Source organism: Schistocerca americana, chromosome 7, assembly GCF_021461395.2.
Source record: "Schistocerca americana isolate TAMUIC-IGC-003095 chromosome 7, iqSchAmer2.1, whole genome shotgun sequence".
Lineage (NCBI taxonomy): Eukaryota > Metazoa > Arthropoda > Insecta > Orthoptera > Acrididae > Schistocerca > Schistocerca americana.
In genome coordinates this window covers 258435797-258461529 of record NC_060125.1, presented here as the reverse complement: position 1 = coordinate 258461529, position 25733 = coordinate 258435797, and the positions used below count along the sequence as shown (strand labels likewise).

Sequence of the window (25733 nt, the reverse complement as noted above, 5' to 3'; positions counted from 1 at the left end):
CGCCACAGGCCGTGTATTATGAGCAGGTGCCATCTCCATCCCCGTATGGCTCTTCAGCAGTGGGAAGTAAGAAGGTGCTTAAAACATCAATGTAGGCCTGTGCTGTGATAGTGCCACGCAAAACAACAAGGGGTGCAAGCCCCCTCCATGAAAAACACGACCACACCGTAACACTAACGCGTCCGAAGTTTTACTGTTGGCACTACACACGCTGGCAGATGACGTTCACCGGGCTTTCACCATACCCTCACCCTGCCATCGGATCGCCATATTGTGTACCGTGATTCGTCACTCCACACAACGTTTTTTTCCACTGTTCAATCGTCCAATGTTTACGCTCCTTCCACCAAGCGAGGCATCGTTTGGCATTTACTGGCACGATGTGTGGCTTATGAACAGCCGCTCGACCATGAAATCCAAGTTTTCTCATCTCCCGCCTAACTGTCATAGTACTTTCACTGGATCCGGAAGCAGTTTCGAATTCCTGTGTGATGGTCTGGATAGACGTCTGCCCATTACACATTACGAACCTCTTCAACTGTCGGCGGTCCCTCTCAGTTAACAGACGATGTCGACCTGTACGCTTTTGTGCTGCACGTGTCCCTTCAAGGTTCCACTTCACTATTACGTCGGAAACAGTGGACCTAGGATGTTTAGAAGTGCTGAAATCTCGCGTAAAGACTTATGACACAAGTTGATGCCCAATCATCCGACCACGTTCGAAGACCTTGAGCCCCGCGGAGCGCCCCATTCTGCTCTCTCACGATGAATAATTACTACCGAGGTCGCTGATATGGAGTACCCGGCAGTAGATGGCAGCACAATGCGCCTAGTATGAAAAACGTATGTTTTTGGGGTTGTCCGGATACTTTTGATCACTAGTTTACACATATAGATACACTCCTGGAAATGGAAAAAAGAACACATTGACACCGGTGTGTCAGACCCACCATACTTGCTCCGGACACTGCGAGAGGGCTGTACAAGCAATGATCACACGCACGGCACAGCGGACACACCAGGAACCGCGGTGTTGGCCGTCGAATGGCGCTAGCTGCGCAGCATTTGTGCACCGCCGCCGTCAGTGTCAGCCAGTTTGCCGTGGCATACGGAGCTCCATCGCAGTCTTTAACACTGGTAGCATGCCGCGACAGCGTGGACGTGAACCGTATGTGCAGTTGACGGACTTTGAGCGAGGGCGTATAGTGGGCATGCAGGAGGCCGGGTGGACGTACCACCGAATTGCTCAACACGTGGGGCGTGAGGTCTCCACAGTACATCGATGTTGTCGCCAGTGGTCGGCGGAAGGTGCACGTGCCCGTCGACCTGGGACCGGACCGCAGCGACGCACGGATGCACGCCAAGACCGTAGGATCCTACGCAGTGCCGTAGGGGACCGCACCGCCACTTCCCAGCAAATTAGGGACACTGTTGCTCCTGGGGTATCGGCGAGGACCATTCGCAACCGTCTCCATGAAACTGGGCTACGGTCCCGCACACCGTTAGGCCGTCTTCCGCTCACGCCCCAACATCGTGCAGCCCGCCTCCAGTGGTGTCGCGACAGGCGTGAATGGAGGGACGAATGGAGACGTGTCGTCTTCAGCGATGAGAGTCGCTTCTGCCTTGGTGCCAATGATGGTCGTATGCGTGTTTGGCGCCGTGCAGGTGAGCGCCACAATCAGGACTGCATACGACCGAGGCACACAGGGCCAACACCCGGCATCATGGTGTGGGGAGCGATCTCCTACACTGGCCGTACACCACTGGTGATCGTCGAGGGGACACTGAATAGTGCACGGTACATCCAAACCGTCATCGAACCCATCGTTCTACCATTCCTAGACCGGCAAGGGAACTTGCTGTTCCAACAGGACAATGCACGTCCGCATGTATCCCGTGCCACCCAACGTGCTCTAGAAGATGTAAGTCAACTACCCTGGCCAGCAAGATCTCCGGATCTGTCCCCCATTGAGCATGTTTGGGACTGGATGAAGCGTCGTCTCACGCGGTCTGCACGTCCAGCACGAACGCTGGTCCAACTGAGGCGCCAGGTGGAAATGGCATGGCAAGCCGTTCCACAGGACTACATCCAGCATCTCTACGATCGTCTCCATGGGAGAATAGCAGCCTGCATTGCTGCGAAAGGTGGATATACACTGTACTAGTGCCGACATTGTGCATGCTCTGTTGCCTGTGTCTATGTGCCTGTGGTTCTGTCAGTGTGATCATGTGATGTATCTGACCCCAGGAATGTGTCAATAAAGTTTCCCCTTCCTTGGACAATGAATTCACGGTGTTCTTATTTCAATTTCCAGGAGTGTATATATGCCGTATGACATTATGGAATGAAATTAAGCGCAATACACTAGCTTTTATTTTATTTTTATATCATCTCTGTCTAATAACGTTGTTGTTGTTGTGGTCTTCAGTCCTGAGACTGGTTTGATGCAGCTCTCCATGCTACTCTATCCTGTGCAAGCTTCTTCATCTCCCAGTACCTACTGCAACCTACATCCTTCTGAATCTGCTTAGTGTATTCATCTATTGGTCTCCCTCTGCGATTTTCACCCTCCACGCTGCCCTCCAATACTAAATTGGTGATCCCTCGATGACTCAGAACATGTCCTACCAACCGATCACTTCTTCTAGTCAAGTTGTGCCACAAGCTCCTCCTCTCCCCCATTCTATTCAATACCTCCTCATTAGTTATGTGATCAACCCATCTAATCTTCAGCATTCTTCTGTAGCACCACATTTCGAAAGCTTCCATTCTCTTCTTGTCTAAGCTATTTATCGTCCACGTTTCACTTCCATACATGGCTACACTCCATACAAATACTTTGAGAAACGACTTCCTGACGCTTAAATCTATACTCAATGTTAGCAAATTTATCTTCTTAAGAAACGCTTTCCTTGCCATTGCCAGTCTACATTTTATATCCTCTCTACTTCGACCATCACCAGTTATTTTGCTCCCCAAATAGCAAAACTCCTTTACTACTTTAAGTGTCTCATTTTCTAATCTAATTCCCTCAGCATCACCCGACTTAATTCGACTACATTCCATTATCCTCGTTTTGCTTTTGTTGATGTTCATCTTATACCCTCCTTTCAAGACACTGTCCATTCCATTCAACTGCTCTTCCAAGTCCTTTGCTGTTGAAAGGTGGCTACACTGAGCCACAGCGCCAGAGATTGCGCCAAAGAGTATTATTCAGCCGCCTCCACTGGCAGTGCTTGGGGAGAACTCGTAGTAGTCAGTGCTTGGGGAGAACTCGTAGTAGTCAGTGCTTGTTAAGAACTCGTAGCAGAGAGTGCTTGTTGAGATGTGCTAGTGAAAAGTGCTTGCTGAGATGTGATACTGAAAAGTTCTTGTTGAGATGTGGTAGTAGCGAGTCGGTGTGGAGATATTGTAATGTTTAGAGTGCTTTCCATCAATATAAATGAAGGTAAAAAAAAAAAATTTCTTTTTTCTCTCATTATTTCAGTGTCCTGAATAATGCGTCATTACAGGTTCAGTCAACAAAGCATCTGGCGTGTGTTCTTGTATTAGAGTGTAATTCTGGTTTTCTTGCGCAATTATAGTATTTCTAATTTTTTTTTATTATCACGTCAGTATAATTGGTATTTAAAAATTCTTGTCTTGTTGAAGAAGAACCGTGCCAGATGTGCGTTGAGTCATACTTCCACATACAGAACAGTTATACTTGTGCTTTGGTTTCGTAGGTTTTATAGTTGCTGGGGACTTAATTAATTAATTGTGTTAACGAAAATTTTCATTTCATTCTTTGTTGTTGTTATCTGCAGTCAGATTGCGTAATAATACTAGTCAGGGCCAACCGTTTACGAGACACAGCGTAATCGGACATACAGTTACGAAAAATAAAAATATTTGCGTTTTATTTAATTAAGCCCCCATGCACGTGGCGACCGCTGCTTCGGATCGTCCCTTGGAATTCTTCTGATTGTAAAAATAGTAGACAGTAGTATTGTTGTAGTAATTTGTAGTTTAGTAATTGTAGTCTATTTTGCATGTGTAGATTTGGTAATTGTCATTCTTCTAATGGTATTTTTTCTCAGAATTTGATTTGTTGTCTTGTACACGCGTTTGACAATTTAGTGCAATTATTTCAATTGTTCGATTAATCGTGTTTGAGGGAAACATTTCATGTAGATGGTATTGTTGGAGATAAAGAGTCATTGTGTGTAATTTTCGTACAGTGACGAATTTTTTATGTTTTGTAAATGATTACGCGGTCGATGAAAAAGGCGAAAATGATTAATAGTGAGAATGACGAAATTGTTGACATGGCGAACTCACCAACACAGGACAACAGTATGATGAATAATGGAGTTGAAAACAATTTAATAAGTCGGAAAGACAGTCCGGAACCATTTAAAAATTTTTCTCAATTAGAAAATTCACAGAATACGAGATTAACGATAGAAGATTCTGAAATAGTATCGAACACAGATAGCTTTATAGCTATGACGAAGGAAACTGGTTTTGTGGGAAATGTTCGGGGCGAAAAGAATTTTGAACCATTTAACATGGAGCAGTTGATGGGTGCAATATTAAATTTGGGATCTGAATTAAAAACAGTGGGATCACAAATAGGAACAATTAAAACTGAGATAGGAACAATTAAAACTGATATGGGAACAATGGAAACACGGTTAGGATCTGAATTTAAAACAGAGATTGGAACAATTAAAACAGAGACGGGAACTTTGCAAACACGGTTAGACTCACGAATAGGGACATGTTTCAAAAATATGAAAGATGAATTAAAGAAAGAAATCAGAGAAGAAGTACAACCGATTTTGAATTCTCACAATAATTGATTAATTGCAGTAGAGATTAGACAAAGGGAACAGGATAGAGAACAGGAAGAAAGAGATTGTGTGATAGTACAGAAATTTTCAGAGTTAAATTTACAAAGTGCAAAAGATAAGGAAGAAATATTTGAGAGAATCGAGGAATCCGTACCAAATGACAGATTAAATAACCTAACACAACAGTATGAACAGTTAACTACTAAATGTGTTAATACTGAAACCCGAGTCACGACACTTACGGAAGACGTAAATAAACAGAAGGGACAAATAGGTGATTTATCGGAAAGAGTTGAGGAGATTTCAGACAAATTGACAAATCTTAGTTTAAATGGGGACAGAGATTCAGATGATACAGCACCATTGCCATTTGCAGAAACCGAAGAGTACCAGAACATAAATAAGCATGTTGAAAATCAGGGAATATTTAATGAACGCGTGAAAAGGGAATTTGAGGCATTAAAAAAGCAAGTCAAACAAATTGAAGGCGAAATCGTAGGAAAAGACGGCAAAAGAAATTTAGAATCACAGATACCGGAGGGGTTTGAAGAAAATAATTTGTTTCATTTACGGGATGCAACAAGAGAGCGCCAGGCGCGTGAATTTAACGATAATCGTCATTGTGACTGGGACAGACGCGGTAGGTCTTTGTCGCCACGAGGCGAAAACTTTGACTATAAACACTTTTTGACTGTTCGGAAATTTAAGATCTTTCGTAATTCCAAGAATGAGATACATCCATGTTCATGGTTAGATCAATTTACGTACGCACTTCCGCCAGATGTGCCACAAAGTCACAAACTAGAAATTATGTGCGGCTATTAAAGTCCTCAGGGGATTCACTACACAAAGTGAATATGTACCGTAGCGTGCATAGGGCCCCGAGCTGTAGTGGTGCTATTTCTCTTTTAGTTTTCTGTACCGCTGCCTACTCTTTTACTATTCTTTGCATCTGTCAAAACAACTCTTCGACTATCAATCCATCTAGAGAGTAAGTAAACAATAACCGGATATGACTATTTACCCAAAAGTGATTTCGGAAATTACCATGTGGAGTTACTGTACCTTCAGCAGCATTCATTCGTAGTTTAAACGAAATTTTACCTGTTTATCTTCGTGACAATATTACTTCATATGTTGACGACATTCTTATTGCTAAACATTCTTGGAGTGAGCACAACAAAATTTTGGATTCATTATTACGTATTTTTGCAAGAGTTGGCATTACAGTGAACTTAGAAAAATCTGAATTTGGTCGTTCTCAGGTGAAATTTCTCGGTCACATTATTTCTACAGAAGGTATTCTTCCTGATCCAGAAAAACTTGACGCTATTCCTAATTATGCTGTTCCTACCACAAAACGTGATGTTCGTAGTTTCCTTGGTGTCTGTAATTTTCTTAGACGCTTTGTTAGATTGGACAATTTGGCCACACCTCGTTTTTGCGATCTATCTGGAAAGTTCTTTTTAAACGAAAATCGCTCGACAACTCTGTTTGGTTAGTTTGTATTCCTGATGAGTGGGTAAATAAGCTGATTTGGTATACGCATTTCAGTTATGCACACTTTGGTCCCAGAAAATGCTTTCATAAATTACAGGAAAATTGCTACTTCAGTAATATGGAAAAACGTATTCGATCTGTTCTGGCCAACTGCAAATTATGTCAAAAGGCTAAGCCGCCAACAATTTCTCACAGAGCACCGTTGTTTCCTATCATTCCAGCAAAATTAAAGGACATGGCTGCAGTTGATTTGTTCGGTCCAGTGGTTCGTTCTACTAATGGTTTTGCGTACATTTTCGTAGCAGTGGAGTTGACATCAAAATATGTGTGTTTTACACCTTTACGCAAAGCAACAGCTCGTTCAGTATCTAATGCTTTCATTAACCATTTTCTTAAAGAAGTTGGTCATGTTGATAAGGTTATATCAGATAATGGATCACAGTTTCGTTCTAAAATTTGGCTTCGTACTCTACGGCGTCGTAAAATTAAACCAATCTTCATTTCACTTTTTCACCCTCAATCTAATGCTTCAGAGAGATGGATGAAGGAAATTAATAAATTGTGTCGTCTTTATTGTCATCAGAATCACAGAACGTGGGATCAGTATCTTCATATTTTTCAAAACATTCTGAATGAACTTCCTAATGACTCAACTTCTTTACCGCCTATACTGATATTAAAAAACAAAACACCGACAAATCGCATATCTGAAATCGTTCCTTTTCCGCCTTCACGGAAACTGCGGCATTCTGAAGTTGTGAACATGGCTCTGCAAAATATTGCATCTGCGGCTGCTAGAAGAGAGAAATCAGCTAAACATCCTGGTCGTTTAAAAATCTTGTCAGTTGGTCAGAAGGTGTTAATTAAGTCTCATCGTTTGTCTCACAAAGGAAAAGGATTGTGTCGCAAATTTTTTCTGCTTTATAACGGTCCATATAGAATTCGCAAAATTATTCATGATAACACTGTTGAAGTAGAAACTCTTAAATCACGACGCCCTAAGGGAATACATCATATATCTAACGTTAAAATTTTTGTGGAATGATATACTTTTGAAAAATTTTTGTGGAATGACATACTTTTGAGACATCAACAGTTATACGTAAACATGCAGAGAATACAAGGATACCGCGCTGTGTTTTTGGCGGCGGCACATACTCAAAGCAACAGTCAAGTCTGCGCGCCGCACAAGGCAGTCGTTGACCGCAAACAATTACTTCCTACGTCACGCGCCTACAGCTGATCGAGCGCTCAGTGCGAATGCACTGACAGCCGTAAACAAATACACAGTCTAATTTCTCCGACTAAATTCAGTATAAAGCTATAGTGACTTGATGAATTATGTTATTAACGTTCAGTATTTTTCAGGATACGGTTCTATAAAATATTTAAGAACTTAAGGTAAATTCTGTGCGTGTCCGACTTTAAGACGACTTGCTATCGAGAAATTTTCAGGAAGAATGTAATTTCGAAGAAGAAACTAATAAACTAAAAAGGTAACTATTAATTGAGTTCATTTTTCAGGTAACATATTTCCACTTAGGTACGTACTTTAGATGTAATTTGCTGCTCGCAATTACGTGGTTCATACTTTGTGCTAAATTTCATGTTTTATGAAATTACTTGTGAAGCAACGTGCTTGCGTACGTCAACTGATTTTGACAATGATTATTAATGAACTGGGTTGTAACTTGTATATATTATGCGTCGCTTGGCTGCAATGCTTTTTCACTGATGTCATATTTTTCTATTATGTGCCTGCTGTGCTTATTTATTTAAATTATAATTGTCACCTGATTAATTGTGCTGATGTGGTTAGGTATGTAAGTTATACTTTGTGATTTATCTGCTTGCGCCTTCATGTTTACTTATTAAGATGACATATGAACATTTATTTGCTTATGCTGATATGATGCTAATGACCTGTTTATTACGTAAGATATATGTTTACTGCTATGCGTATGGATTGCATATTTATACATTTCTGTTTGTCGTCACAACTACTCTTTAATTTGGTATATAGAAATGCTGATATAAGGTGTTCAAACATAGAGTTTAGGTCACACTATTGTATTAATTATAGATTGTTCGCTTGGCAGAGCCTCGTTGTAAGAATTGTGCTACATCCACTTGTTGACATTCTGTTCTCTACTGGTATATTTACTCGCTATTGCATGTTTTGCTTACGCTCAGTGCCTTATATTTTTAAGATAGGAAAATGAACTGCTATAATTCGACGAACGACATTAGTACAAGAAACTTCATAGAAGTCACATGAGCTGAGGTTTTATGGAAGCTGTAGAAATTTATGCTAATAGGAAGGAAGGTAACGACATGACATACCAAAACTAGGTTTAGACCATTGACAGTTATTACACTGCATTTTTCGTGAGCAATTGAAATAGGAAGTGACACTTGACACAAGAAATACTCCACATGTTTGCTTCTGTTTGCCATAATTCTTGAAGTGGTGTACACACTGTGAAATATTATGATCATTCTCACTCCGTAATCATACTTAATTACTGAGAGTTATTCGAACTAAGTCTGTTAGAAGTCATGTATGCATTTCTTTTGTTTATAATTCATAATGAGTAGAAGATTTGGCTCAGATGGATTACACAGAGGTTGTGTGTTGACAGTGTGTCTTCGGATTGTATGGGATGATGAGGTTTGCATTAGGATTTTATCTGTACTTGTTCGAGGAGACTGACTAGAGGAAAGAGTTGTTATGGAAGTGAAATGATATTGGTAATAAGGTTTATATGTGTCGACGTATTGAAGAGATATTATTGAGGTATTGAGATTATATGAAGTTGACGATTATTGGAGTTTTTGTGTACAAGAGGTAAGGTAAATGATATTGATGGTAAGGTTTATATGTATCGACGTAAGAGGTATTATTGAAGTATTGAGATTATGTGATGCTGATGATTATTGGAGTTTTGGTGTATAAGAGGTAAAGTAAGTGAGGAGCATATTTTTTTTGGTTGGTCTATATGGAACAAGGAGGATGAAGATAGCAGACTAGAACGCTAAAGTGGAAGGAAGATTGTCTACACACACTTTGTTAAATCAATAAGCAGTACATATTTTTTTTTTTTTTTTGAGAGAGGAAGTAATTGCATATCTTGGCTCACTGACAGTTGTTCAGCAACCGTACATTTTGATCTGGCTTGGCAAACATTGGTCTTGACATGATGACTATGACGTTGACTAACTATTATTGACTGTTATACATTGCTGCCACTACTACTTGATACACATGATGAACATGAAATTTTGACAGAATTGCATTTACACAGTTAACACTATTCAGTTACACAGTAGTACTTAATGTGGATGAAAGATGAGTGTGTGTGTTTTGTGTGTTTTCCTTTCCTAATCCCAAATAATTAGTCCCAACCTATCTCCTAAATATTATTTTACTTGTTTGTTGTGGCTTGCACTGACACCCATAAATATTATAGGTTTACTGATATTTGAGTATTTGTAATAGTTAATATGACAATTATCTGATACCATTTGTGTGTTTATTAGAATTTATATGTTTAATGTGTAAAAGCATTTGTATGTGTATTCAAACTATTGTTCATGCCTGAACTGTCTGATTAGTGATGGTGAATATTATGAACTGTTACCTGCACTTGTTCAACATTGATGGGTGCCACTTAGAAATGTTTAATTTCTGCTGATGGACTGTGTGATTAGTGATAGTGAATATTATGGACTGTTACTGTCTGCACCTGCTCAACATTGCTGGGTGCCACTAATGGAACTGCTTCTGCTGAGAAATGTGACTTGTTGCTGTGTGCACCTGTTCAACATTGCTGGGTGCCACAGATGGAACTGCTTCTACTGAAATGATGTCACTTGTTGGTGTCTGCACCTGCTCAACATTACTGGGTGACACTGATGAACTGCTTCTACTGAGATAATGTCAGTTGTTGGTGTCTGCACCTGCTCAACATTACTGGGTGCCACTGATGAACTGCTTCTACTGAAATGTTGTCACTTGTTGCTGTCTGCACCTGCTCAACATTACTGGGTGCCACTGTTAGAACTGTTTCTACTGACATGATGTTACTTCTTGCTGTCTGCACCTACTCAACATTGCTGGGTGCCACTGATGGATTGCTTCTACTGAAATAATGTCACTTGTTGGTGTCTGCACCTGTTCAACAATGCTGGGTCCCACTGATGGACTGCTTCTACTGAAAAGATGTCACCTGTTGGTGTCTGTACTTGCTCAAGATTGCTGAGTGCCACTAATGGAACTGCTTCTGCTGAATGATGTCACTTGTTGGTGTCTGTACCTGTTGACCATTGCTGGGTGCTCCTGCTGGAACTAATCATTGAAAGCATTTTATGTGAACATTTGTATAAACTGATTTTTTGTGTATTGTGTAAACTATTATGTAAAGTCACATGTATGAAAAGAAGTTGTATTGCTTACTGTATTTTATATATTAGGTTATTGAAAGGTCAGTGCAAAGCCAACATTTTAACTAATTATGTGATATTTAGGTATTAATATTATCTTTTATTTTTGTCTGTATTTTGTGGACGAATTTGGTGGTATTTTCACCACCAATGCTGGCAAAAATACCATCAAATTCTGGCCCGTGGAGGAAGGGCATATGAAAGGTGGCTACACTGAGCCACAGCGCCAGAGATTGCGCCAAAGAGTATTATTCAGCCGCCTCCACTGGCAGTGCTTGGGGAGAACTCGTAGTAGTCAGTGCTTGGGGAGAACTCGTAGTAGTCAGTGCTTGTTAAGAACTCGTAGCAGAGAGTGCTTGTTGAGATGTGCTAGTGAAAAGTGCTTGCTGAGATGTGATACTGAAAAGTTCTTGTTGAGATGTGGTAGTAGCGAGTCGGTGTGGAGATATTGTAATGTTTAGAGTGCTTTCCATCAATATAAATGAAGGTAAAAAAAAAAAAATTTCTTTTTTCTCTCATTATTTCAGTGTCCTGAATAATGCGTCATTACAGGTTCAGTCAACAAAGCATCTGGCGTGTGTTCTTGTATTAGAGTGTAATTCTGGTTTTCTTGCGCAATTATAGTATTTCTAATTTTTTTTTATTATCACGTCAGTATAATTGGTATTTAAAAATTCTTGTCTTGTTGAAGAAGAACCGTGCCAGATGTGCGTTGAGTCATACTTCCACATACAGAACAGTTATACTTGTGCTTTGGTTTCGTAGGTTTTATAGTTGCTGGGGACTTAATTAATTAATTGTGTTAACGAAAATTTTCATTTCATTCTTTGTTGTTGTTATCTGCAGTCAGATTGCGTAATAATACAAGTCAGGGCCAACCGTTTACGAGACACAGCGTAATCGGACATACAGTAATCGGACATAGAGTTACGAAAAATAAAAATATTTGCATTTTATTTAATTAAGCCCCCATGCACTGTGTCTGACAGAATTACAATGTCATCGGCGAACCTCAACGTTTTTATTTCTTCTCCATGGACTTTAATACCTACTCCGAATTTTTCTTTTGTTTCTTCCACTGCTTGCTCAATATACAGATTGAATAACATCGGGGATAGGCTACAACCCTGTCTCACTCCCTTCCCAACCACTGCTTCCCTTTCATACCCCTCTACTCTTATAACTGTCATCTGCTTTCTGTACAAATTGTAAATAGCCTTTCGATCTCTGTATTTTACCCCTGCCACCTTCAGAATTTGAAAGAGAGTATTCCAATCACGTTGTCAAAAGCTTTCTCTAAGTCTACAAATGCTAGAAAAGTAGGTTTGCCTTTCCTTAATCTTTCTTCTAAGACAAGTCGCAGGGTCAGTATTGCCTCACGTGTTCCAACATTTCTATGGAATCCAAACTGATCTTCCCCGAGGTCGGCTTCTATCAGTTTTTCCATTCGTCTGTAAAGAATTCGCGTTAGTATTTTGCAGCTGTGACTTATTAAACTGATAGTTCGGTAATTTTCAAATCTGTCAACACCTGCTTTCTTTGAGATTGGGATTATTATATTCTTCTTGAAGTCTGAGGGTATTTCGCCTGTCTCATACATCTTGATCACCAGATGGTAGAGTTTTGTCAGGACTGGCTCTCTCAAGGTTGTCAGTAGTTCTAATGGAATGTTGTCTACTTCGGGGGCCTTATTTCGACTCAGGTCTTTCAGTGCTCTGTCAAACTCTTCACGCAATATCATATCTTCCGTTTCATCTTCATCTACATCCTCTTCCATTTCCATAATACTGTCCTCAAGTACATTGCCCTTGTATAGGCCCTCTATATACTCCTTCCACCTTTCTGCTTTCCCTTCTTTGCTTAGAACTGGGTTTCCATTTGAGCTCTTGATATTCATGCAAGTGGTTCTCCTTTCTCCAATGGTCTGTTTAATTTTCCTGTAGGCAGTATCAATCTTACCCCTAGTGAGATAAGCCTCTACATACTTACATTTGTCCTCTAGCCATCCCTGCTTAGCCATTTTGCATTTCCTGTCGATACTATTTTTGAGACGTTTGTATTCCTTTTTGCCTGCTTCATTTACCGCGTTTTTATATTTTCTCCTTTCATCAATTAAATTCAATATTTCTTCTGTTACCCAAGGGTTTCTACTAGCCCTCGTCTTTTTACCTATTTGATCCTCTGCTGCCTTCACTATTTCATCCCTCAAAGCTACCCATTCTTCGTCTACTGTATTTCTTTCCCCCATTCCTGTCAATTGTTCCCTTATGTTCTCCCTGAAACTGTGTGCAATCTCTGGTTCTTTCAGATTATCCAGGTCCCATCTCCTTAAATTCCCACCTTTTTGCAGTTTCTTCAGTTTTAATCTACAGGTCATAATCAATAGATTGTGGTCAGAGTCCTCATCTGCCCCTGGAAATGTCTTACAATTTAAAACCTGGTTCCTAAATCTCTGTCTTACCATTATATAATCTATCTGATACCTTTTAGTATCTCCAGGGTTCTTCCATGTGTACAACCTTCTTTCATGATTCTTAAACCAAGTGTTAGCTATGATTATGTTGTCCTCTGTGCAAAATTCTACCAGGCGGCTTCCTCTTTCATTTCTTAGCCCCAATCCGTATTCACCTACTACGTTTCCTTCTCTCCCTTTTCCTACACTCGAATTCCAGTCACCCATGACTATTAAATTTTTGTCTCCCTTCACTATCTGAATAATTTCTTTTATTTCATCATACATTTCTTCAATTTCTTCGTCATCTGCAGAGCTAGTTGGCATATAAACTTGTACTACTGTAGTAGGTGTGGGTTTCGTATCTATCTTGGCCACAATAATGCGTTCACTATGCTGTTTGTAGTAGCTTACCCGCATTCCTATTTTTTTATTCATTATTAAACCTACTCCTGCTTTACCCCTATTTGATTTTGTGTTTATAACCCTGTAGTCACCTGACCAGAAGTCTCGTTCCTCCTACCACCGAACTTCACTAATTCCCACTATATCTAACTTTAACCTATCCATTTCCCTTTTTAAGTTTTCTAACCTACCTGCCCGATTAAAGGATCTGACATTCCACGCTCCGATCCGTAGAACGCCAATTTTCTTTCTCCTGATAACGACGTCCTCTTGAGTAGTCCCCGCCAGGAGATCCGAATGGGGGACTATTTTACCTCCAGAATATTTTACCGAAGAGGACGCCATCATCATTTAATCATACAGTAAAGCTGCTTGCCCTCGGGAAAAATTACGGCTGTAGTTTCCCCTTGCTTTCAGCCGTTCGCAGTACCAGAACATCAAGGCCATTTTGGTTAGTGTTACAAGGCCAGATCATTCAATTATCCAGACTGTTGCCCCTGCGACTACTGAAAAGGCTGCTGCCCCTCTTCAGGAACCACATGTTTGTCTGGCCTCTCAACAGATACCCCTCCGTTGTGGTTGCACCTACGGTACGGCTATCTGTATCGATGAGGCACGCAAGCCTCCCCACCAACGGCAAGGTCCATGGTTCATGGGGGGAGGCTAATAACGTTCGCATTGCAAATAGAGATCTGTTCAGGTGCTTCAGCAATTCTTTTATATGCTCCTGTCAGTTGAAATTTTTATCACGCTGTGATCCAAAAAATTTGACACTGTCAACTTCTTCTATCTGTTTGTCTGCATATTTTCGACGTATACTCGAGGGAAACCTCCTACGTGTTCTAAACAGCATTTGTGTACTCTTTCAAACTTTGGTGACAAAGAATTGGCAAGGAAACTTTCATTAACCGACCTTTCTAAGACTATACTTGATTTGCTATTTGTTACAATGAGGGTATCACTTGAAAAAAAAGAATAATGGCGTCTTGTTGGTTGATCTGGAGGAGGGGATCAAACAGAGAGGTCATCGGTCCCATTGGATTAGGGAAGGACGGCGAAGGAAGTCGGCCTGCCATTTCTAAGAAACCATCCCAGCATTTGCCTGAAGCGATTTTGGGAAATTATGGAAAATCTAAATCAGGATGGCCGGACGCGGGTTTGAACCGTCGTCCTCCCGAATACGAACCCAGTGTAGGAATATGGCAAAGTTACTTACGAAATGCCATCGATATCTAAAAGAAAAAGTAAGTGCTGTAAGGTGTTACCTTGTGGGACACGACACGTAATTAGTTCCCAGTGAGGTGGTGCCCTGATAGCTTAACACTTGTCTCTTTTCTGATAATACCCTTTGCTTCCTGTGAAAGATATAAAATTTTAACCATTTTGTAGGATTTTCTGCTACACCGTAATATTCTCATTTACTTTAAAGCACTGCCTATAATTTACGTCGAATGAATTAACTACTTTCTCGCTGTATGTGTAGATAGCCTTCTCAATATTTGAACACTTTAGAAATCCTGAGACTTTAACAATATTATGTTTGTTGTCACATAGTTAAAAATTTTCTTAAAAAGTTTCGAGAATGCTGGCAAAACCAAAAGTGGTCGGAAATTTTCTTTATCTATTACGCTGTTGTATTAGCGAGTTGTGTCCTGTATCAGGGAGAGACTGACTAGGTGCTTCCGGGAGGTAAGAAGCTATGGCCTGTGAACGCTTCCGAGACTGCGTCTTTCCAGCGAAAGACATGTGAGTGTCTTTCATCGGACTTCAAATATGGTTTCCACATTGGCACAAGGGGATTCCTTGTATGGGGCACACTTCATGTACCTCTCCTAGTATGCCTTTCGTTACTTAATCCTTGCAATAAGCTACTTGTGTTATACTGAATGCACAAGCATAACGCAGGACTTTGGCTGTATTATGGTTCTCCCTAAAGTTGTTGCAGTGAAGATGTAAACCTAGTGCGACCAGCAGCCTCCCTTCTTTCGTATCACTACTAAGCCAGACAGATGTGTGGGCAAAATCTTTTTAATACTTTTACTTTACTATTTCCTTTAATTTTATCCGCCAGGTTAGCTGAGGGCGCTGGACTAGGGCAGGCGCACCGGCCTCCAGATCGAGACCACCCGGAGGATTAACGACGGAGGCCAGTGTACTGGCCAGCCTCGATGTGGGTTTTAGGCGGTTTTCCACATCCCACTAGGTGAATACTGGGCTGACCCCCACGTTCGGCCTCATTTACACAGCTCGCACGCATCTTAACACATTTTCACTATTCCATGGATTACACTAATCGCAGACAGTTGAGGTACACTAATTCCATCCTGGTGGGGGGGGGGGGGGGGGAGAGGGGAGAGGGGGGGAGTATGGGATGGCAGCAGGAAGAGCATCCAGCCACCATTTAAACTAACCACTAAACTTGCCAAATCCGATTAACCCAGCCGAACCTGCATAGCTGCAGGAAAAAAACAACTATTTCCTTTAATTTAAGGAATATTTCGACTCGTGATTACTGTAATTATATGAACAAGATGAACAGGTTTTAAAATACCGCTGAAGACAGAACACAAGCTCTGAAAGTACTAAGTTGAGAAAATAACTCTGCTTTGTCGGTTTAAAAAGAACTGTGACAGTATTCGTCTCAATCAGTTTAGGCAAATCACAATAAACATAAATCAGCGAGGTTGGACACAAATTTGTGCACTATCTGTACCCATCTCCTGTCGTAAATGATTCGTTTCACTAATCAATAAAGGTGAGCATCTGTGTGTGTGTGTGTGTGTGTGTGTGTGTGTGTGTGTGTGTGTGTGAATGCGCACGTGCTCTCGCGCGTCTGTGTGTGTGTGTAAGGGAGAGGGGGCGGGGAGGGGGGTGGGGAGGAGGAGGGAGAGATAGATTGCGCTCCCACGTAAACACATCCTAAGTTTTATCAACTGTCTGAGTGGCTGGCTCTAGCGAGTATTTTGTATTTATTGTTGTAACGACACCTGAGGAAAACGATTAGTTCACTTGGCCAAATATTGAGCGCAGAAATAAATAAGCCGACTTGTGTGGACACCGGGAAGGATACTTCAATTTTTAAATGTTCATAGCAGTGTTGATCGTGCGACGCAGAATGCAGAGAGAAGTGGCGAAGAGTTCTCAGAGTAGACCATTGACCTCTTGCGTTTTCTTTATCATCCCGTCTTGTGTCTGAGAACATCGTCAGGTCGTCGCTGAACTGGATTCTAAATGTTGAAATTTGAATTTCACCATTATTGTCTCATCTTTAACTGATTTCACGGTGTTTTCTTGTTATCTACACAAGCGATAGAGTTTCTCACATGTAGTGTAGTTATAACTTATTTTTAGTGTGACGGTCTAGTCTTCAGCCTGCTCAATCTGGAGAAGCCCCTGGACTGACAGCAGTAGAAGATTTTGGTAGAGTACATCAGCCAACCGTTTTACGTGAAGTCTCCATTTCTAGAAACGTTTCATGGTTTTATCACTCAGGTCTTAGAGATGTTCAGCAGTTCTCATAGACCTTCATTCAGTTTTCTATATTTTCTCTGTTAGAACACATGTGCCAACGGTCTTGCCGCAGTGGTAACACGGGTTTCCGTCAGATCACCGAGGTCCAAGCACTGTCGGGCTGGGCTAGCACTTGGATGTGTGACCGTCCGGTCTGCCGAGCGCTGTTGGCAAGCGGGGAACACTCAGCGCTTGTGAGGCAAATTGGGGAGCTGTTTGATTGACATGTCCCCACCATATCCGCATCCAGTGACGCCTGTGGTCTAAGGATGACACGGCGGTCGGTCGGTAACCGTTGGGCCTTCAAGGCACGTCCGAACGAAGTTTAGTTTTAGTAAGAACCGTCGTGTCAGCTGCTTACGTGCCCCCTGAAATTGTCATTGTTATACATAATTTTAGCCTAATTTGTTGGCCGTGGTGGCCGTGCGGTTCTAGGCGCGTCAGTCCGGAACCGCGTGACTGCTACGGTCGCAGGTTCGAATCCTGCCTCGGGCATGGGTGTATTTGATGTGCTTAGGTTAGTTAGGTTTAAGTAGTTCTAAGTTCTAGGGGACTGATGACCTCAGACGTTAAGTCCCATAGTGCTCAGAGCCATTTGAACCAACCTAATTTGTTCCCACGCTTTGTTTTTTAATGTTCCACTTACTGTACAGCCCGCTATGTTATATTTGTCAATTTTTTTGTTTCATATCAACTTCCTGATAGGAAGAGATAGTTTAATAAAGGAAGGTAGTCTTAGTAACCTGTTTAATATGTTTTTTATTAACATATGATTTCTAAAGACTACAACGAACAAGGTATACTGCTATTTATTTTCCATGATTCGGTAGTTTTTTATAAAAATTTAATTTAGTTAGTTAATCATTTCAGTTGTGAGTTGTGGCAAATTGCCTCTTATCGGTTCGCCTAATCCATTCTAGTTTTGAAACAGTAGCTTATAGTCTTGTCTTGCATGAAGATCTTTAACACTGATGCATCTCAGTAGAGCGACTTTTTGTGCTTAATGAAGATGGTAGATTCTGAAGAGTTGCGGAATTTAACAGCAATTGATATTAACACTTAATGTTCATTATCAAGTACAATCTTTCGATTTGCCTCATCCTCTGATCAAATTACGATGTCACTTCTGTTAGACAGATACTTTCTGTATACTTCCAAGAATATAGGATATGGCGTAATTCCTTCAACTGACGAATGTGAATCTACAGACGACAGTAACTGTATACCAATAAATTTGAATCTATGCAGTCAATGGACTACAGTTTTGATACAATTAATTGATTGAAAGAGCGTTTAACAGACGTAGAACTGTGAAAAATAACATTAAGATAAAATTTCTTTGTTTATAATTTAGCAACAGGGTATTTGTAATTGAGATCTTATGTTCCGGAAAACTCTCACAAAATGAATGAAAACCTGATGAAGCTAAAATACTTACACAGACATGAGGCGCACATTAACTGGAGAAGTACTGTGCGATTTCTGGCAACATGAAAAATATGTTATCCAACCCTGATGAAGTGCACAATATACATATAGCTATATAGATTACAAGTGGAAGGGAAGGAAGATTGGTTTTCCTCCTTCAGTCTCAAAGAAGCAAACATTTTTTTCACAACTTCGGGGAAAAGATTTCCAGTAATAAGACTAAATCTGAATCGAACATAGAGAATCGATAATAGTAATATCCGTAAGACGATTAATCGATAAAAAATATGAATAGATCTGAACAACATGCGCTCTATGTCGATCCTAATGTGCTAAACAAACTGAAGAGAAGGGATACCTATTGATAAACTAACTGTAGCCCATCCACTCACAAGGACCTTCCATACGTCTACAAAGATCTTTCTCATGTAATACGCAGGGTGAACCAGGAGGAAAGGTACATGCTTGAAGGGTGGTAGTATTAGTGATTCTGCACGAAATAGTAAATATGGATATACACCCTACTCCGAATGGTTTCCAATAGAAAACACTTTTAATATCACCATTGTACGTCTCTGTTGACTAACTCGAAAACCTCACCGTCCAGCCAAATCGAGCCGCAGTAATTACACTACATTCAGTTTCCTGTAAAAATGTGGTATTCGTTTTTCTCTAGCTTAGGAAGTTTTTGTAGGATGATTTGAGGTAGTTTTCCAACTTGATAGCCCACAAATGTCCTCTATGAGGTTGTTCATCTCAACTTCCTCTTCATTACTGCGATATATTGTAAACAAATACAGTGCTTGAATAATACAAAAGAATAGATAATAATGTACATTAAACATGTTGTATCTCGGAAACCATTTCGAATAGAGCACATATCCGTACGAAGTTTTCTGTTCAGAGTCACTAATTACTTTTATCTCTCAAAGCATGAAACTTCCGCCGTGACTGCCATCTCTACAGTTTGATGCGGTGTGAGCTGTGCTGGCGCAGTGTGAGCTAACGGCTGAAAACGACTCCAGATGATCCTAATCGAAACTTGGGCCACGACTGTCGTACAAGTGGGTCGCCACTCATGAAATTCCGATGTCAGCCATTGTAATACTGCCACCTCAGCATCCTGCAATTCGCAACCTGCCCTACAAAGGGTTGGATTACTACACACCAACGCATGGGGTAGCTCTTTCATTGTGGCAAAAGCACCACTTTCTGTTACGTATGCCTAAACTGCTAAATAATATGATTATAATTTCTGTTATTTTTGTCCTTAATTTGATTCCGATTACTCGCTGATTCGTCGTGACAGGAGATAAATGGGATTCAAACTATCACGAATTCAAATTAAATCAGTTTAGAACCAAAGAGTTACGTAAGAGTATGACTGGTATTTTGTGGCTAATGAGATGACCACGGATCTAACGCACCCTCTGTGCAATAGAAATTCGTCGCTCAATTATTATTTCTATCGAATTACGATTTTGGTAATTGTTTTTATTCATGTACAGCATTAATTCAAACTATTAAATAGTTCTTAGGTGATTCATCAACAAAAATCCCCTTTGCAGACACACAAACAACAACGACATCAACTGAATCGCAAATCATTTGGTGTGTGGAGCGTCAGAGTGATTTAATTTTTTCTTAGCCTGTATAACTCATCTTGAATAAACAATAATGTTTTATTGAGGAAAAAAGAATACTTTTGTGATGAGAAAAGAACTCACGTAGTGTTTAGACTTGAATCATAATAATGCTGGTTTAATTTTTATCTCTAACAGAGAGAATCTGTTATTTATTGTCCCTTGTTTCATTTTCTCTTGCTAGACGTTCTTATGGTCTCCTTCTCGCTTCTTTCTGTAAATAAAAAGAAATTCATTGTATTTTGCTTCTTCATCTTAATGACAACCTCACGTTTTAATGGCTAATTTTACGGATCAAGCCGTTAGTTTTTAGCCGGCCATGTAATTGATATAATGATTATTTATATTTATTACATAGAACCTGCTTGTTTCACTTGACGAGGTACGATTGGCCAGTGTGAACAGATTTTGGCGCAACTTTAATTTCAAATTTCGCGCTCATAGAACTTTTATTCATGTCAGTTAATTCCAAAGATAATACTTCGTGTTCTCATTACTTAGTTACAGCATGATAGAAAAATATTTTATAGTCAAACTTTTGTCATGAAAAACGTCAATATAGTTTCCTCTCTCGCCGATCGACGCATGTTCTATGTGCTCTGAAACAACGATTCACTAATGACTCACTCCATTCTGGACATTATTTAATCTGAAAGATTTTTCGTATTCCCTTCTCGCCTCAGATCGCAAGTTACAGGTGTCAGAAGTATGGTGCGAGCTGGGAATGCGTGAATAATGACATATTCCAAGATCGTGACCCTTCCCTTGCACTTGAGCCAAAAATCACATCTCTTGACACAACGGAGAACACCGTTCTTATCAAGCGACGATATTCATGTGGATGGTGCCAACTCTGTAATTGTGAATCTAGTACGTAAAAGAAACGGACACATTCTGATCATACACTGCCTAAGAAAAAAAGTGAAGCATCTAGAACACGACTGATTGTCGGTGTAACTTCATACACGAACACATCGTTGGTGGATATATAAATGAGCAGAGTTTTAGTTCTCTACGACGGGTAGAACGACGACCACGTAGGTTATATAAGGGGTGTTAATAGCGTCAAACGTTAAATGGTCACGCTGAAAGACCCTGCGATGTTCATACTCATGTGAGAAAGTATTGTCAGCGACTAACAAAGCTTCGGCGGGCCTCATTGTTGCTCTCCATTTGACCAGCTGGTCGAATCATGCAATACCCAGATTTGGGGGCATTCGGGTGTGTCAGTGGCCCAATGTCCAATACATGGGAATGTCAAGGCAAGATTAGAGTAGACCATATCTGACCACTGAAAGGGAGGATCATCCTGTTGTGCACCAAGCGCATTGTAACCCGTCCACATCTGCGCCTGAAATGGACTTAATGGACTTAATGTCATTCAACACCATCCTGTGTTGTGCTGCACCATTGATAGAAGACTCACAGCACCCGGACTGGGCAATTACCGTCCCATGTGTAGGCTGCTGTATCACTAAAAGACAAATGGATGGCTTTGCAGTGTGTAACGTTACACGTATGCAGCGAGTTATTCAGCTGCCTAGAACTAGAAAGAGGTGAGGTGAATTTGCTGTGTGCCTAAATGATAGCCAGTAGCCCCAGGGCCCAAGGCCGTCGGTGTGGCTGTCCAAGCTGTCGTGACCAGTGACAGTCAGCCCAGGTACAAGGGAGAGTAATGTGGCCAGAAATGGGTAAAACCCAGAACAGGGAATTTTGACAGCAGTTGCTCGATTATGCAAAGAATAGACTATGCATCAGAAGTGAAGAAGTGTGAGACAGACTTCTTGGTACATCTCTTAGAAATTCTATGGTAAATCATAGTTACATAATAGAGCAAATCTGAATACATCTGCCCGCTAAGAAAAATAAGGCACATTCAATGAAACAATAATATTTTCAATATCTTGAAAATTACAAAAGTTAATATTTTACAGGGACTGAGTATTTTCACAACGAACCTTAGGCTTAATTGAACAAACAATATCTCAGATGATAGCGTCACACTATAGCAATCATCTCTGAAAGCCACATATCTGTGTCTGTTTTATTTACTGATCTATTATGTATTTACTCGTATATCCTTTTCATTATGCAAATGTTTGTCAGCGCATCCTATTCTTCACAATAATACAGCAACTGATTGCAGCATGAATATCTCATATCTTATCATATTTGTGTGGTTGTTTAATGATAACTTTATTATTTTGCCCATAGCTTTATTTAAATATGATGTCAATCGATATTTAAAAAACCATGGTAATTTAGGAAGCGGTCAATCACATGTGTTAGAGAGTGCCAAAAGTCTCTTCTATCAAGCATAAATAGACATAAATAAATGTTTAAACCATATTTAACGCATTTTATTGTCATTTAACGTGAGAGTACTTACTCAAAAATGCTGCCTTATTTATTTATGAAGAAACCTTTATTTATGTTTCTTGTGAGTGGTCTGTGACTGGAGCTTTATATTTCTTTATTTAAATGCTATTGTAATATATAAGTTTAGTGCAGAAGTGGTTAAGTTGACTAAAAATCATGTCTGTAGAACGTAAGAACGATGTGTTTTTCTTGGGAACAATCTTCAGCCAATGAGAGTTAGACAGTGGCGGGGCATTGTTGCAGTCAAGTAGAGACAGTCATCTTTCAAATGATGCGCTCAATGGAGCGATTCAGGATACTTTACGTTACGATCTGGTGAAATGCAGATAAGCCTGTGGTAATGTGTGTTGTTCGATTATGTAGGTGATAGATTCCAGTTAGGAATGGCCGCTACAATACATTAACTTTTGAATGGACTCTAGGACTCTATCCCGAGGCCTGACAGTGCTCCAGTGCTGAAATTTCACTTTCCTGCTTGCATTACGGAATTGAGAATTGACAGAGTACGAGTTCCTACTCATCGTTTCTCGTGTGTTAATGTACAAATCGTCATGCTGAACTCTGAATTATCGTATGGTGGTGAATACTTCGTGTACTGTGGTCACGAAATGGACTGTTTATCGTGTGTCTTGGATGACTATTTGACCTGGGGTTATCGCAGAACTACTTCCCATTTGTTTAAACATTATCCGACAGAAATCTCTGATCTCGTCTACATCAATTTCAGAAGTTAGAATAGAACTTTTTATGAATTATTTATTTAACTTTTAATTAATATTCCTGTTTATTTTATTAATTTGCAAATCTAGCCAACGCATAGACTATTCGACTGCAGAATCACAGCTGTAGGTTATTATTTGCAGTGAGTTAGCTGGTGGGTATGGAAGCAGACGTGTGTAGCACGACCCTACGACGTTATCTAGCTGTTCATTTAAACAGAGCTGTGCATAGCCTAATTTAGTGAGGTGCGAGCAACGTCGTGTAAAGGCGCCATTGGTTTCCTCGTACGGAATGCTGGTTAGAGATTCTACTCAGCAGAATATCCATTAGGCACTGTCTCAAGTGGTACCTCGACTGGAAAGCGTGGATTCCTTATGAACGCCGTCGCATTGTGTTAAGAGATGAATCGCGGATTTGGGCTACCCTGGTTGACCATCGTCGGCGAACATAGTGTCGACCTGGACATTCTGGTCCCATTCTCCCGGTATTTAGGAATGGTACGGCGGTACTGCTGACGTCATAGTCTAATGAGCCATCGTGTATGACTTCAGGTGAGTCATGAGCATCCCGCTTCCTCACTGGCACCTCTCAAGCAGCGGTAGTGTGGTGCCATTTTTCCAAAACGACAATATTCGTCCACACACGTTTTGTGTCTCTAGGAACTGAACGATCTTGTGATACTCCTGCGGCTCGGAAGATTCCCAGATTTGTCCCTGACAGAACGTGTGTGGCACCGCCTCGAATGTCAACTATGTCCCAGTGCCCCATTCCAGTATACCAAAGACTAGTTGCTACAGTGGTGAGCCAAATTGCCTCAGGAGAGCATAAAACAGCTTTACGATACCCTTTCCAACCGAATCAGTGCATTCATCCAGACCAGAGGGTGCAACGTCATATTGATAAGTGAACTCATACCATTAAGTTCTTTATAAATTTCATTTGATTTTCTAAACACCGAAGTTTCCTCCACCTATTCTGGGTGCTTTACTTTCGCCGGGCAGTGTCTTTTATTCAAGCCTCAATAACACGCATCCAACATATGTGTTTTCTTACTCAACAAGAATCCATGGGTGCCGTATCGGATGTGTTCACATAGTAACAAACATGCTTGTAACACAACGAGTAGTGCCTAAGCGAATGTATTTCATTTCTTTTAGACACTATTTCCTTCAGAAGTTGAGCCAGACCAGTGTGAAATTTGTTATAGACTTAAAATAAAATAGGAACATAGTCGAATACTTACGTTTCATCTGGAATACCTAGAAGAGTCAAAAGGAATCTTAAGTGTAATTGTATTACACATTATATACTAGTACTTGTATGTGAACTTGAAACTGTTTCATCAGTTGGTTTCTAACCTTGCATCTCTCGATGTAGTCGAGTACAGTCTGAGGGCTAAAATCCGGCGTCACGACGCATTTCATCCCAATGTCCATGCTCCAGAGCGTGAATATCGTCCCACTTACCCAGAAGAACCCTGTTGTGAACAACAGGGTGTCGACTGCTCCGGAAGGGGCATCGCTGCGACTGAAACCACAGACGACGACTGATAAATTCCCAACTTCGTCACTCCAACTATTTGGAAGTGCAGCAATACAAATGTTTCTTTTTTTTCTCTCTTTGTAAAAACTAGCACTTCTAAAAGAGATACTAAAATAATGTCAATATACCACACCAACCGACAGATGCTTTCCATTTACCATCACAGTGCACATAATTAAAGTGAATAAAATTCGTCTCAACCACTATTGCTTTCGCAAGACTAATCTGCCATCATCTATTGAACACGTATGGTAGTTCAGGTCAGTCGAGCCATAAAGTAAATGAAAACAATTAGAATTAATGGTAGTACCACAGTCTTGAACATCAGTAACCATATGACAGGTTACCAAACTCCTGTTTGCTGGGCCATTGCACTTGAAAGGGCATTATGTTGAGCTCATCATGATCGATTTCTTGTATTAGAGTTCATTGATTATTTTCGCTTTGCATGATTCTGAATCACTTCACTAATGGCATAACTTTTGTCTCATGTCTTGACTCCCATAGACAATAAATGCATAACACCTGGATCACTGCATACCGCTACATTATACTTATTTCTCTCAAAGTGCACCTGAAAAATTCAGTGAATGCCCTGATAGCTAATGGACGAAAAGTTTAAATTTTTTGATGCATATTCATATATAGCATTGAACACCTGTAGCAAATTTTTGTGCTGTCATATACAGTCATGCATACTGAGTGCAATGGTATTTGTACTAGTTACAGTGCATATTTTGATACAAAGCAGATGTTTGTAACATAGATCTACTTTGATTGTAATAAATGAGGTATAAGGAATGAATTGACATCAGTAACCAGTTACAAATCATTTTATTAACACCCTGTGACAAATTTCAAGGTTTCAAACTCCA

The 25733-nt window shown here is 40.4% G+C and overlaps 1 protein-coding gene across 1 annotated transcript in view; it reads right to left on the bottom strand.

The window, feature by feature from the left end:
• Window positions 1–25733, bottom strand: part of LOC124622862 (4-coumarate--CoA ligase 5-like) — a 95963-nt gene that overhangs the window by 32445 nt on the left and 37785 nt on the right. The window contains exon 4 of the mRNA XM_047148656.1: window positions 24675–24843. Coding sequence (XP_047004612.1) covers window positions 24675–24843 — 169 coding nt within the window. The remainder of the gene's footprint in view (window positions 1–24674; window positions 24844–25733) is intronic.